Genomic DNA, 15536 nt, shown 5'->3' with positions numbered 1-15536 from the left:
TTATTTCAATGTCCACATCATCACTTTTCTCAGGAACAATATCTTTTTGTTCAGCTTATGAAAATTATCACTGCACCATTTTGCGAACCTCTCCACTGGGTTCCTGTAGTTTCCTTAATTAGTTATTCCTGATTAGGCCCATAAGTGCTGTGTCATCAGCACACTTCAGGATCATTATATTGTCATGTGTTGATCAACAGTTATTCATGTAGAGGATGGAAAGCAAAGGTGAAAGTACACACCCCTGAGGAGATATTGTATTGACTAACATGTGCTTGAGTAGATCCTGTAAACCAATTGAGTTCTGTTGAGAAGGAAATCACTGATCCAAAGTAAGTTCTATCCTCTTTGGGTCTAAAATGGATGACTTCATATTGAAAATCTATTTGAGAACACCTTGCCCGTTTGCTTATTCTACCTCTTTGTAATTTTATCCTTCCAACTGCACTGCTGAGAATGCTGCCTATCTTTGTGTGATCAGCATATCCGAATGTGTTTTTTTTATCCCATCATCTAAGATGTTAATAAATACTGTGAATAGTTGAGGCGCCAACACAGATTCTTGTAGAACACCACATTAGTCTCTTCCTGCCAATTACCTGCTCATTATTCCTACTCTCTGGTGTCTCCTGTCGCTGAGCCAAATTCCGAATCAGACCAATGATTTGCATTCAATCCATGCACTTCAAGTTTAGCTAACAGTCTCTTACAAGAGACTTAACAAATGCCTTATGAAAGTCCATGTAAATAAATCCATCGACATTCCCGTGTCTGCCACCCTTTCATAATTTCAATCAGGATCACCAGGTATGGTCTATCCCTCACAAATTCATGCTGGCTCTCTCTGAAAGATTTCAAGACAGTCAGTCACCCTGACACCAACAAGTTCCTGGCAACAGATTTTAGTCGAACTGTTCTATAATTTGTGTGATAGCCACAGCTCAGTTGATAGCACTTTCACCTCTGAGTCCAAAGTTCAGGGTTCAAGTCCAAATCCAGAGCTTGAGCACCGAGACCTACAATGGCACTCCAGTGGAGTGCCAAGGGAATGCTGCACTATCAGGGATGTTGCCTTTTGACGAGACATGAAGCTGAGGCCTCATCTGCCTGCTCGGGTAGATGTAAAAGATCCATGCCACTATTTTGAAGAAGGTCAAGGGAATTATCTCTGGTGTCCTGGTCAATATTTATCCCTCAAGCAAAATAACAAACAACACCCCAAATTATCTGGTCACTATCACATTGTCGGTTGTGGGAGTTTGCAGTGTGCAAATTGGTTGCTGTGCGTCTTACATTATTAAAGTGACTACACTTCAAATAGTGCTTCATTTGTTCTAAACTGTTTATGGTCATGAAAAGTGCTACATCAATGCAATTCAATGGGCTGGATTTGAAAGAGCAGCCAGGAAGTTTGAGGCAGGAAACTTGGTAGATCTTTCTCCTTTAAAAGGGTCCTTGCCTACCATATTTACATTTCAGGTTGGAGGGGTTACAATGTGGAGTCAATCTCACAGCTTCTTGGGCAGTTCGGAGGCAAGCACAGAGGCTGGCTGCTCAGAAGGCTCACCTCAATTCTCTGGGACTTTACCCTAGTTGTATTGAAGGTTTTTAGCACCCGTGGCCCTCACCCATTAAACACCTTCCCCCCTCCATGTCTCCTCATACCTCCTATGCCACCTCCATGCCACCTTATACCTCCATTCCCTCCCTATATCCCCTCATATCCCCAATGCTACCTCCATGCCCTCATATCCCCATGTCACCTCCATGCCCCCATGTGCACTCCACAGCCATTCACCAAGTATCCACTATAAGCAGAACACCAGAGTCATGTTGAGGTGAAAAAACAGGCTTTAACAATCTAATAGAGCTCTCACTCAAACATAATTGATACTTAAAAGAACACTCATTCGTGAAACCCATTCAAAAATGTAAATCTCCTCAAGTGGTCAATCTATTGTAAAAGCGAACACACATCTAATTCACTAAGGACATCAAAGGCAACTATCCCTTTATAAACTTTTAAACCAGTCAAACAAACATGTGTGCACAGGTCCTTGCTGAGATAAGTGAACCTGGACATTTTGAAATTCAACCAAGCATTCATAATGGGCTCAGCTATAATAACAAACCTCAGGAAATTTTTAAAATCGCGTTTATTGCAAGGTCAAAATCAGATGGCATTTTTTTCCCCTGAGCTATATCAGATGGCCTGTTAATCAAAGCACTTCAGCAGTAACTTTGTGTCTGTTTTTTAATGTAAGTGAAAGCTGCAGACTGTTTTTTTTATTTTAGCAGTCTGAGAACTTAAATCACTTCAAACCATGACATTTAAACAGACCTTAAATCATTTTTATGCATCTTCCGTAAGATCATGATTCCCAAACTGCAGGTTAAGGTCGTTAGAGCAATGGCAACTCTATGTGCTTGTATCCAGCATTCAAATCAAAGGGCCATGGTGAGTTTAGGTTTCCCCTTGTGTGATCCACACCCCATCCTGCTCTATCTACATCCGGCCCTGCTCTATCCACATCCTGCCCTGCTCTCCTGGCCTGACAAAATAGGATCTGTTGGAAATGGCAGTGGACCTTTCACATCAGAGTGCAGTCTGCATTTCTAAAGGTCTCCTGAGTTGTTCTGACTTGGCAAAAAGTGGGCCTTTTTTTTTTGTTTCCTTCCGTCACCTTTCTTAAATAGCAGAGTGCATAATTATCCAATTGAAAGGACTGGTCCCTAAATGGAAAGAACTTTGGAATACTTCTGAAACAGTTGAATAGCTGCTTAACTGATTCAAATGCTAAAGTTTGGCATGGGCTGTGCAATTGTTTGTACTCGCTGAAGGAAGAATGCAAAAATCTGGATTTATTTACAAAGTCACGTACTAAAGATATCAGTAAAAACAAGACGGGGATTATTTTCTTGGATGGATAATTCAATTAAACGTGTGATTTTAACACTATCCACCCAGGGGCTAGAAACCTATCAGTCAACATCCTGTTTTGCTCTCATTCTTTCCTCTGTTCTTCTGGGCAGGCCCCAAAGACAGCCAAGTGAAGGCAGTGGTGGTCCCCTTCAATAATAAGAATATAACAGAATGCTGGGACTACTGAGGAACTTGGACCGCTAATTTAACCACTGCCCTCAGCAAGAAAGCCGTAGCGGCTGCCCCAAAACCTGGCTCCCACACTTAATGCAGCACCAGTGACCGTCCCTTTGGTTTTGACCAATGGTTGTCTGCCGCCTGACGTTCCACTGTCACCCCCAAACCAGCTGCCCGTTCCCACCTGCGTTGAATGGGTAACTGACTAGATGGGTGGAATTGGTTTTTACCTCGAACGCATTTTCTCCAGGTTAAAATTGGACCTTTGGGTTATTAAAAATCAGAATGGCACCTTTACACAAAAGGGATTTCTTTTTAGAAACGAGAATTTTATTTTGCTTATCGATCATGCGATAGTGAATGACATTTGTGCACCTTTCACAAACAGTAATATCAACAAAGTACAGCGAAAAATAGTTGACGCTGATAAAAAAAACCACTACAGCAACTGCATTCGCGCCTGCCTGTACAGATGGTTCAGGCGCAAGTATAAAATATAGCTATATTGTCATTTCCATTCTGCAAGATCATATTGCTCCTTTGAACTTTTGCAGTCAGTTCATTGCATAGAATGATCATAGAATTTACTGTACAGAAGGAGGCCATTCGGCACATCGGGTTTGCACCGGCACTTGGAAATAGCATCCTACTTAAGCCTACACCTCCACTCTATCCCCGTTACCCAATAACCCCGCCTAACCTTTTTTGGACACTAAGGGCAATTTATCATGGCCAATCCACCTAACCTGCACATCGTTTGACAGTGGAAGGAAACCGGAGCACCCGGAGGAAACCCACGCAGACACCGGGAGAATGTGCAGACTTGCACAGACAGTAACCCAGCGGGGAATCGAACCTGGGATCTGGAGCTGTGTAGCAACAGCGTTAACCACTGTACTGACGTACTGCCCATAAAGGTATTTCCAACCCAAAAACAGGCCATTTGACCTAATCTGACAGTCGTTATGCTCCACATAAGCTTCCTTCTCCTTTCTAAAATGAAAATTAATTAATTTATATTATGCACTTGATTCTGGAAATGCAAAGGTCAATTTTACAAATCCCTGTTCCTGTCATTTCTGCATCATTTCTGCATCAGGAGAAACTATCAAGGACTGAGTTCTGGAGGTCAGTGCAAAATTTAAATTAATGGACAGAAAATCCCGTGGGGCTCAGTAACCTCAAATTTCTAATATGCGCTCCTGACATGGCAATCTCCATATTCTTTTACAGATTTGTAAAATCAACCCTATAATGTATAATGGCATACAAACACACACTGGAGAGGGCTATTTAAACTGTGCATCAAATGTTATTTGCGATTTGTTGCTTGACTACCATAACTTGTCCCGCATGTATTCAATCTAACTTGCAGTAAATTATAAACAACATTGGGACATTTAACAAAGAGCTCTTGCTTTATTATAACCAAACATTGCCCCCCCCCCCAACCATCAATATAACTAGACTTCAGCAAATTTCCTTTCTTCGAAAGAGAAAGATGCAAGTTTTAAAAAAATCTGACCTAGTGTTCAGTACCTACTTTTGTTTTCATCTTTTCTCCCCATGCATAATTCTGCACAGCTTTCTCCTGCATGGTCCTTAACAAGCAAAAGATGTGTTTGTCCTTGTTAATTTCTATGAAACTATTTCAGAGCACTGGTAGGCTAAGCAGACAAGTAGTACATTATTCCTGTATATGTGCTTATTTTTCAGTACAACTTAACAGAGTCTTTTGGCACATATTAATTTAAAACCATGATCAATTATCCACATTTTGGCTCGCAGGTATTTGAGGAATACTTAAAGAAGCAGTTAGGGTAACACTGGAGCTCAGAAAAGCTGAAATTTAAAGCAGTTCCATAAACAATTATTATCTCTGTGGACAACCCCATCAGTCAAACAATTTACACAAAAAACAATTATATATAAGCATATAAATATACATATATATTATATAGAGTTGTTTTGGTGAATCCTATAAGGGTGTTAAACCATGTAAAATGAAGTCTCTTGTGGGGTTTATGGCAATGGAATATGTCAAATATGTCAAATTTTGTTTTAATTGCATGCCACTCTGAGATTTATAAACTGTATTTTGGGGATTAAATTGCATGATTTTGTTGAGTTTTCTATGGAAGCAATGTTAGCAGCCTTTATTATTATTATATGTTTCTTTAAGGGCTAATTCCATACTGCCAGACAGCATGTTGCAGATGTACAGCCCATACTTTCCTACTCATTTAAAATTGATAGATGCAAAGTCACACACTCCGTTCCTACAATGCTGTCTCTGTGAGCGCCACTCCCTGCTGACTGCATGACCCCTTCATTTTTATCTGGGTTTTTTTGAAGCTCTAGATGCAGAGGAAGATAGTTCTCAACAAGTAGCATTTTAGAGATTGTGCATTTGTTAATAGTGCAGTGAGGGAAGATCGTGGGGCTTAAGTTGTGGCACTGAATGTGGCAGCATTAGGACGGCAGGGAGCAGAGAAATTGGTGTGGTGTAGGGGGTGCTTGGATGTGTCAGCGCCTGGAGTTAGCTGCTTAGGGTGCATGAAGGATTCACCTGAGGAAGGAGCAGTGCTCCGAAAGCTAGTGTTTGAAACAAACATGTTGGACTTTAACCTGGTGTTCTAAGACCCATTAGAATGGTCAGGTGTGTATGAAAGATCCAATGGTACCATTTAAAAAAGAGCAGTAAGTTCTTCCAGTGTTCTTGCCAACATGCATCACTCAATCAACTATTCCTAATCAGATTAACTGGTTGTTTATTTTATTCCTGTTTATAGAACAGTACAGCACAGAACAGGCCCTTCGGCCCTCGATGTTGTGCCGAGCAATGATCACCCTACTTAAACCCACGTAACCCGTATACCCGTAACCCAACAATCCCCCCCATTAACCTTACACTATGGGCAATTTAGCATGGCCAATCCACCTAACCCGCACATCTTTGGACTGTGGGAGGAAACCGGAGCACCCGGAGGAAACCCACGCACACACAGGGAGGACGTGCAGACTCCACACAGACAGTTTGTGGGATCTTGCTGTGTATAATTTAGCTGCTACAGTTTTCAACAAATTCACAGTGACCACAGTTCAAAAGCATCCTCAGTATATGAAAAGCGTTATATAAATGCAAGTTTATTTATTTACCGTTTACATATATTTATTCCATTCGCTCTACACATCCCCTTTTAAATTTTCACATGATAAGGAACAAACATTAGAATAGACTTGAGGTGAAAGTTCAGGCGAACGAGGAACCCCAGTCATGACTTTCTGCGCTAGACTTGAATGTCAACAGCTGTTGGAAGTAAAGCAGGTGCCGAAGAATGAATGAGCTATGAGAAACTTTCATCTTTAAATTAATTTTAAATAAGTGGCTAGATTTCAAAAGACTTGCACGAGCTGCACAATAATAACTGGAAAGGTTATTAAAGATAAAAGCTGTGCTGGCTGCTACAAACACTGCATGGGGAACCACCAGTTGATGTTAAAGGAATTCTGGCACCTGAAAATTTCAGCAGGATATTTTTCTTAGGAAAAGAAACCTTATTCAATATTACAGGTAAAACATCTGAAAACATATCAAATATAAACTCTGATAATGAGATGATGCATACTAATGTTTGGAAGTCTCTCCCAGTTTGCAGAGGTCTCAGGTCCGTCCATTTATCTCAGTACAAAAATCTGTCCCCATTCTAGTTTCAGTTATTTCCCTTCTCTCAGACAGACAAGTCTCACCCATTCCTATTCCAAATCAAAAACCAGCCCTTCCATTTTCTGTTTCAGGGGGCTTCCTTCTCCAGTAGACATGTTTGGTTTACCGGGTTGCCAAAGTTGGGTTAAGGGACAGAATCCAGCCTTGATTGCGCACTGCGTACTCCCTAATATCATCCATGATAACACTGAAGCTGGGGGTGATTCATACAAATGGGTTGTGGAGAAAAGGAATACATTAAACTAAAAACTAAACCCACGCTGTCAGTGGTGGCCAGTTATGGAGACTGGATCCACTTGGGATCACTGCACTGATAGGGTGGCCAATGTGCTGCTGCATCCCTTCTCCCAGTTTCTGGGGTCTCTCTCTCCCAGATTCCAGTATCTCCCAATTCACCTTTCATCCTTTTAAAAAATTCATCCATAGGATGTGGGCGTCGCTAGCTGGGCCTGCATTTATTGCCCACCCGCTGACGGCTATGGATCTGGCGTCACATGTAGGTCAGACCAGATAAGGACGACAGATTTCCTTCCCTAAAGGACATCAGTGAATCAGGTGAATTTTTACGCCAATAAACCATGGGTTCACCTTTAAACTTATAATTCCAGATTTTTTTTATTTGATTCAAATTTCACCATCTGCCATGGCGGGATTCGAACCCAGGTCCACTGAGCATGACTCTGGTCTCTGGCTACATGGGCAGCACGGTAGCACAGTGGCAAGCACTGATGCTTCACAGCGCCAGTGTCCCAGGTTCGATTCCGGCTTAAGTCACTGAGTCTGCATGTTCTCCCTGTGTCTGCGTGTGTTTCCTCCAGATGCTCCGGTTTCCTCCCACAGGTCCCGAAAGACGTGCTGTTAGGTCAATTGGACATTCTGAATTCTCTCTGTGTGTACCCAAACAGACGCCAGAATGTGGTGGCTATAGTGCTTTTCACAGGAACTTCATTGCTGTGTTAATGTAAGCCTACTTGTGACAATAAAAATTATTATTATTATTAGGGACAGCACAGTGGCACAGTGGTTAGTGCTGCTGTCTCACGGTGCCGAGGTCCCAGCCTCGATCCTGGCTCTGGGTCACTGTCCGTGTGGAGTTTGTATGTTCACCCACTGTCTGCGTGGGTTTCGTCCCCACAACCTAAAAGATGTGCAGGGAAGGTGGATTGGCCACGCTAAATTGCCTCTTAATTGGAAAAAAATAAATTGGGCACTCTAAATTTGTAAAAAATAATAATTATTATTATTATTACTAGTCCAGTGACAATCCATTCTGCCACTGGCGCCCCAGTGCCTGTTCCAGTATTGAGCAAGTGGTTTTGGGAAGGGGAGGGTGATGCCTCTTTTTGGGATCTGCTCCTCCAATCCCCAGTGAGATATCTCCCTCTCCATTCCACACTCTTTTGGGATAGTTCACCCCACTCTGGATTTTCCACACCCCAATCACAGAGTGAATCAGAGTGAGATCTCTCCATGCCACAGTCTAAGGGAGATGTATTCCCTCTCCATGCCCCAGTCTGTGGGGGTATCTGCCCTCTCTCCATGCCCCAGTCTGTGGGGGTATCTGCCCTCCCTCCATGCCCCAGCCTATGGGCTACCTGTCCCCTCTCCATGTCCCAGTCTGTGGGAGTATCTGTTCCCTCTCCATGCCCCAGTCTATGGGAGATCTGCCCCCTCTCCATGCCCCAGTCTATGGGCTATCTGTCCCCTCTCCATGCCCCAGTCTATGGGCTACCTGTCCCCTCTCCATGTCCCAGTCTATGGGGGTATCTGCCCTCTCTCCATGTCCCAGTCTATGGGAGATCTGCCCCCTCTCCATGCCCCAGTCTGTGGGGGTATCACCCCCTCTCCATGCCCCAGTCTATGGTATCTGCCACCTCTCCATGCCCCAGTCTATGGGGGTCTGCCCCCTCTCCATGCTCCAGTCTATGGGCTATCTGTTCCCTCTCCATGCCACAGTCTATGGGCTATCTGTTCCCTCTCCATGCCCCAGTCTATGGGAGATCAGCCCACTCTCCATGCCCCAGTCTATGGGGATCTGCCCCCTCTCCATGCCCCAGTCTATGGGCTATCTGCCCCCTCTCCATGCCCCAGTCTATGGGAGATCTGCCCACTCTCCATGCCCCAGTCTATGGTGATCTGCCCCCTCTCCATGCCCCAGTCTGTGGGGGTATCTGTCCCCCTCTCAATGCTTCTGTCTGTGGGAGATCTGTCCCCTCTCCATGACCCTGTTTGTGAGGATCAGCCTGCTCTCCATGCCCCAGTCTAAGGGAGATCTGCCCCCTCCCCATGACCCAGTCTAAGGGAGATCTGCCCCCTTTCCATGCCCCAGTCTATGTGGATCTGCCCCATCTCCATGCCCCAGTCTAACAGGGATCTGCCCACTCTCCATGGCCCAGTCTATGGGAGATCTGTCCCCTCTCCATGCCCCAGTCTAAGAGAGATCTGTCCCCTCTCCATGCCCCAGTCTAAGAGAGATCTGTCCTCTCTCCATGCACCAGTCTGTAGGGTATCTGTCCCCTCTCCATGCCCCAGTCTAAGGGACATCTGTCCTCTCCCCGTGCCCCAGTCTATGGGGATCTGTCCCCTCTCCATGCCCCAGTCTAAGGGACATCTGTCCACTCTCCATGTCCCAGTCTATGGGAGATCTGTCCCCTCTCCATGCCCCAGTCTAAGGGACATCTGTCCTCTCTCCATGTCCCAGTCGATGGGGATCTGCCCCCTCTCCATGCCCCTTTCTGTGGGGGTATCTGCTCCCTCTCCATGTCCCTTTCTATGGAGATATCTGACCCCTCTCCATGCCCTAGTCTATGGGCTATCTGTCCCTTCCCCATGCCTCGGTCTATGGGAGATCTGTGCCCTCTCCATGCCCCAGTCTAAGGGGCTCTGCCCTCTCCATACCCCAGTCTATGGGCTATCTGTCCCTTCTCCATGCCCCAGTCTGTGGGGGTATCTGCCCTCTCTCCATGCCCCAGTCTATGGGCTACCTGTCCCCTCTCCATGTCCTAGTCGATGGGGGAATCTGCCCTCTCTCCATGTCCCAGTCTATGGGAGATCTGCCCCCTCTCCATGCCCCAGTCTGTGGGGGTATCTGCCCTCTCCCCGTGCCCCAGTCTATGGGAGATCTGCCCCCTCTCCATGCCCCAGTCTATGGGAGATCTGCCCCCTCTCCATGCCCCAGTCTATGGGGATCTGTCCCCTCTCCATGCCCCAGTCTATGGGCTATCTGTCCCCTCTCCATGCCCCAGTCTAAGGGACATCTGTCCTCTCTCCATGACCCAGTTTATGGGGATCTGCCCCCTCTCCATGCCCCTTTCTGTGGGGGTATCTGCCCCCTCTCCATGCCCCTTTCTATGGAGATATCTGTCCCCTCTCCATGCCCCAGTCTATGGGGATCTGCCCCCTCTCCATGCCCTAGTCTATGGGCTATCTGTCCCTTCTCCATGCCCCGGTCTATGGGAGATCTGTGCCCTCTCCATGCCCCAGTCTAAGGGGCTCTGCCCTCTCCATACCCCAGTCTATGGGCTATCTGTCCCTTCTCCATGCCCCAGTCTAAGAGGGATCTGTCCCCTTTCCATGCCCCAGTCTGTGGGAGACCTGTCCTGTCTCTATGCCCCAGTCTATGGGAGATCTTTCCCGTCTCCATGCCCCAGTCTATGGGGGTGTCTACCCCTCCCCCAGTCTAAGGGGAATTAGCCTTCTCTCCTTGCCCCTGTGTATGGGTATCGGCCCGCTCTCCATGCCCGAGTCTATGGGTATCTGCCCACTCTCCATTCCCCAGTCTATGGGTGTCTTCCCCCTCACCATGCCCCAGTCTATGGGGATGTGCCCGCTCTCCATGCCCCAGTCTATGGGTATCTTCCACCTCTCCATGCCCCAATCTATGGGAGATCTGTCCCCTCTCCATGCCCCAGTCTGTGGGGGTATCGGCCCCTCTCCATGCCCCAGTCTATGGTATCTGCCACCTCTCCATGCTCCAGTCTATGGGGATCTGCCCCCTCTCCATGCCCCAGTCAATGGGGATCTGTTCCCTCTCCATGACCCTGTATGTAGGGATATCTGGGCAGCACGGTAGCATTGTGGCTGGGCAGCACGGTTGCATTGTGGCTGGGCAGCACGGTAGCAATGTGGATAGCACAATTGCTTCACAGCTCCAGGGTTCCAGGTTCGATTCCGGCTTGGGTCACTGTCTGTGCGGAATCTGCACATCCTCCCCGTGTGTGCGTGGGTTTCCTCCGGGTGCTCCGGTTTCCTCCCACAGTCCAAAGATGTGCCGGTTAGGTGGATTGGCCATGATAAATTGCCTTGAGTGACCAAAATTGCCCTGAGTGTTGGGTGGGGTTACTGGGTTATGGGGATAGGGTGGAGGTGTTGACCTTGGGTAGGATGCTCTTTCCAATAGCCGGTGCGGACACGATGGGCCGAATGGCCTCCTTCTGCCACCTCTCCATGCCCCAGTCTATGTGGATCTGACCCTCTCCATGCACCAGTCTATGGGGGTATCTGCCCCCTCTCCATGCCCCAGTCTATGTGGATCTGACCCTCTCCATGCACCAGTCTATGACGATCTGCCCCCTCTCCATGCCCCAGTTTAACAGGGATCTGTCCCCTCTCCATGCCCCAGTCTATGTGGATCTGTCCCCTCTCCATGCCCCAGTCTATGTGGATCCGTCCCCTCTCCATGCCCCAGTCTATGGGGTATCTGTCCCCCCTCCATGCCCCAGTCTATTTGGATCTGTCCCCTCTCCATGCCCCAGTCTATGGGGTATCTGCCACCTCTCCATGCCCCAGTCTATTTGGATCTGTCCCCTCTCCATGCCCCAGTCTATGGGGTATCTGTCCCCCCTCCATGCCCCAGTCTATTTGGATCTGTCCCCTCTCCATGCCCCAGTCTATGGGATATCTGTCCCCCCTCCATGCCCCAGTCTGTGGGGGAATCTGTCCCCTCTCCATGCCCAGCTCTGTGGGGGTATCTGCCCCTCTCCATGCCCCAGTCTATGGGAGATCTGTCCCCTCTCCATGCCTCAGTCTAAGGGGCTCTGCCTCTCTCCATGCCCCAGTCTGTGGGGCTGTCTGTCCCCTCTGCATGCCCCAGTCTAAGATGGATCTGCCCTCTCTCCATGCCCCAGTCTATGGGGATCTGCTCTCTCTCCATGCCCCAGTCTGTGGGGCTGTCTGTCCCTTCTGCATGCCCCAGTCTATGGGGATCTGCTCTCTCTCCATGCCCCAGTCTATGGGGATCTGCTCTCTCTCCATGCCCCAGTCTGTGGGGCTGTCTGTCCCTTCTGCATGCCCCAGTCTATGGGGATCTGCTCTCTCTCCATGCCCCAGTCTATGGGGATCTGCTCTCTCTCCATGCCCCAGTCTGTGGGTGTATCTGCCCTCTCTCCATGTCCTAGTCTGTGGGGGTATCTGCCCCCTCTCCATGCCCCAGTCTATGGAAGATCTGTCTCTTCTCCGTGACCCTGTCTGTAGGGGTATTTGGTCAGCATGGTAGCATTGTGGCTGGGCAGCACGGTAGCATTGTGGCTGGGCAGCACGGTAGCATTGTGGCTGGGCAGCACAGTAGCATTGTGGCTGGGCAGCACGGTAGCATTGCGGATAGCACAATTGCGTCACACCTCCAGGGTCCGGGTTCGATTCTGGCTTGGGTCACTGTCTGTGCGGAATCTGCACATGCTCCCCGTGTGTGCGTGGGTTTCCTCCAGGTGTTCCGGTTTCCTCCCACAGTCCAAAGATGTGCAGGTTAGGTGGATTGGCCATGATAAATTGCCCTTAGTGACCAAAATTGCCCTGAGTGTTGGGTGGGGTTACTGGGTTATGGGGATAGGGTGGACGTGTTGACCTTGGGTAGGATGCTCTTTCCAATAGCCGGTGCGGACTCGAGGGGCCGAATGACCTCCTTCTGCCCCCTCTCCATGCCCCAGTCTATGTGGATCTGACCCTCTCCATGCCCCAGTCTATGGGGGTATCTGCCCCCTCTCCATGCCCCAGTCTATGAGTATCTGACCCCTCTCCATGCCCCAGTCTAAGAGGGATTTGTCCCCTCTCAATGCCCCAGTCTATGGGGATCTGTCCCCTCTCCATGCCCCAGTCTGTGGGGGGATCTGTCCCCTCTCCATGCCCAGGTGTGTGGGGGTTTCTGTCCCCTCGCCATGCTCCAGTCTGTGGGGGGATCTGTCCCCTCTCCATGCCCCAGTCTATGGGGGATCTACCCCCTCTCCATGCCCCAGTCTAAGAGGGATCTGTCCCATCTCCATGCCCCAGTCTATGGGGTATCTGTCCCCTCTCCATGGCCCAGTCTATGGGGATCTGTCCCCTCTCCATTACGAGGTCTGTGGGTATCTGCCCCCTCTCCATGCCCCAGTCTATGGGAGATCTGTCCCCTCTCCATGCCCCAGTCTATGGAAGATCTGTCCCCTCTCCATGCCCCAGTCTATGGGGATCTGCCCTCTCTCCATGCCCCAGTCTATGGGTATCTGCCCCCTCGCCATGCCCCAGTCTATGGGGATCTGCCCTCTCTCCATGCCCCAGTCTATGGGTATCTGCCCCTCTCCATGCCTCAGTCTATGGGGATCTGCCCTCTCTCCATGCCCCAGTCTATGGGTATCTGCCCCCTCACCATGCCCCAGTCTAAGGGGCTCTGTCCCCTCTCCATGCCCCAGTCTATGGGTATCTGCCCCCTCGCCATGCCCCAGTCTATGTGGATTGGTCCCCTCTCCATGCCGCAGTCTAAGGGGCTCGGCCCTCTCCATACCCCAGTCTATGGGGATCTGTCCCCTCTCCATGCCCCAGTCTAAGGGGCTCTGTCCCCTCTCCATGCCCCAGTCTATGGGTATCTGCCCCCTCGCCATGCCCCAGTCTATGTGGATTGGTCCCCTCTCCATGCCGCAGTCTAAGGGGCTCGGCCCTCTCCATACCCCAGTCTATGGGAGATCTGTCCCCTCTCCATGCCCCAGTCTATGGGGATCTGCCCTCTCTCCATGCCCCAGTCTATGGGTATCTGCCCCCTCGCCATGCCCCAGTCTATGGGGATCTGCCCTCTCTCCATGCCCCAGTCTATGGGTATCTGCCCCCTCTCCATGCCCCAGTCTATGGGTATCTGCCCCTCTCCATGCCTCAGTCTATGGGGATCTGCCCTCTCTCCATGCCCCAGTCTATGGGTATCTGCCCCCTCTCCATGCCCCAGTCTAAGGGGCTGTGTCCCCTCTCCATGCCCCAGTCTATGGGTATCTGCCCCCTCGCCATGCCCCAGTCTATGTGGATTGGTCCCCTCTCCATGCCGCAGTCTAAGGGGCTCGGCCCTCTCCATACCCCAGTCTATGGGGATCTGTCCCCTCTCCATGCCACAACTTATGGGGGTGTCTGCCCCCTCTCCATGCCCCAGTCTAAGGGAGATCTGTCCCCTCTCTATGCCCCAGTCTATGGGAGATCTGTCTCCTCTCCATGTCCCAGTCTGTGGGGGTAACTGCCCCCTCTCTCTGCCCCAGTCTATGGGTATCTGTCCCCCTTCCATGCCCCAGTCTGTAATGGGATCTGTCTCCTCTCCATGCCCCAGTCAGTGGGGGTATCTGTCCCCACTCCATGTCCCAGTCTGTGGGGGTAACTGCCCCCTCTCACTTCCCCAGTCTATGGGTATCTGTCCCCCTTCCATGCCCCAGTCTGTGGGGGTATCTGCCCCTCTCCATGCCTCCCCTGCCCCATCGCTCTTACCTGCAGGCTCCTGAAGCTGGCGCTCAGGTGTGCGATGTGCAGCGCGAGGCAGCGCGAGGTGCACCTGGCCCGCGAGACGCTGGGTGCCGCCGCCGCCCCGCTCCCCGGCCGCCGCCCGCTGCCCACCGGCAGCACGGAGCACAGCAGCCCGGGGAGCAGCATCCAGAGTCCGCTCGGCATCCCTCCTCCGTCCGCCTGGCTAGCAGCCACACACACACCAACCGACAGCGCTGCAAGCTCCACCTTTCAATCCTCCTGTTGCTGCTGTCAGATTCCCTGCTGGAAGCAGACTGGCAACCACAAGGTTGTGAACTGAGGGAGCAAAGTGGCTGCATGTGGGCTTTGCCTCGCCTCCTCTCTGCAACCACGCCCACCCCCGTCTTGCAGCATCCTGAACCACCCTCACATCTTACCCGTCCCCGGGCTGATTGTGTAGGTGCTGTGGCTCATTTGGACAAGATTTGTAGAATGAGATCCCACTGGAGCACACTCCAGGGGTGTACGAATGGGTAAAGTTGCCATAGTCCCAGATGACCATCGGCTGCCCTGGGTGATTTAACCTGACGGTCAGCTGAGGCAGGTTCTATGAGGTAACAGTGCTAATCACTGAGCCCAAAGATTTGGTCTGGGATTCTTTCTCTGCCTCCAATATATATGATGTGGGGATGCCGGCGTTGGACTGGGGTGAGCACAGTAAGAAGTCTTACAATACCAGGTTAAAGTCATGATGTGGAGATGCCGGCGTTGGACTGGGGTGAGCACAGTAAGAAGTCTTACAACACCAGGTTAAAGTCCAACAGGTTTGTTTCAAACACGAGCTTTCGGAGCACGGCTCACCTGAAGAAGGAGCCGTGCTCCGAAAGCTCGTGTTTGAAACAAACCTGTTGGACTTTAACCTGGTGTTGTAAGACTTCTTACCAGGTTAAAGTCCAACAGGTTTGTTTCAAACACGAGCTTTCGGCGCGCAGCTCCTTCTTCAGGTGAATGGAGAGGTATGTT

General features: G+C 49.7%; 1 protein-coding gene across 3 annotated transcripts in view; it reads right to left on the bottom strand.

Moving 5' to 3' along the window:
- LOC119976126 (anosmin-1-like) overlaps positions 1-14857 on the bottom strand; it is a 204897-nt gene extending 190040 nt beyond the window's left edge. For all 3 annotated transcript variants that reach the window (XM_038816312.1, XM_038816311.1, XM_038816313.1), the window contains exon 1: positions 14538-14857. In XM_038816312.1, the coding sequence (XP_038672240.1) occupies positions 14538-14717 (180 nt within the window). In that variant the 5' untranslated portion in view covers positions 14718-14857. The remainder of the gene's footprint in view (positions 1-14537) is intronic.
- Between the last annotated feature and the right edge of the window lie 679 nt (positions 14858-15536).

Source organism: Scyliorhinus canicula, chromosome 13 (assembly GCF_902713615.1).
Source record: "Scyliorhinus canicula chromosome 13, sScyCan1.1, whole genome shotgun sequence".
NCBI classification, from domain to species: domain Eukaryota; kingdom Metazoa; phylum Chordata; class Chondrichthyes; order Carcharhiniformes; family Scyliorhinidae; genus Scyliorhinus; species Scyliorhinus canicula.
The sequence above is the reverse complement of the archived record's forward strand: the minus strand, read 5'-3'. Positions and strand labels throughout refer to the sequence as shown.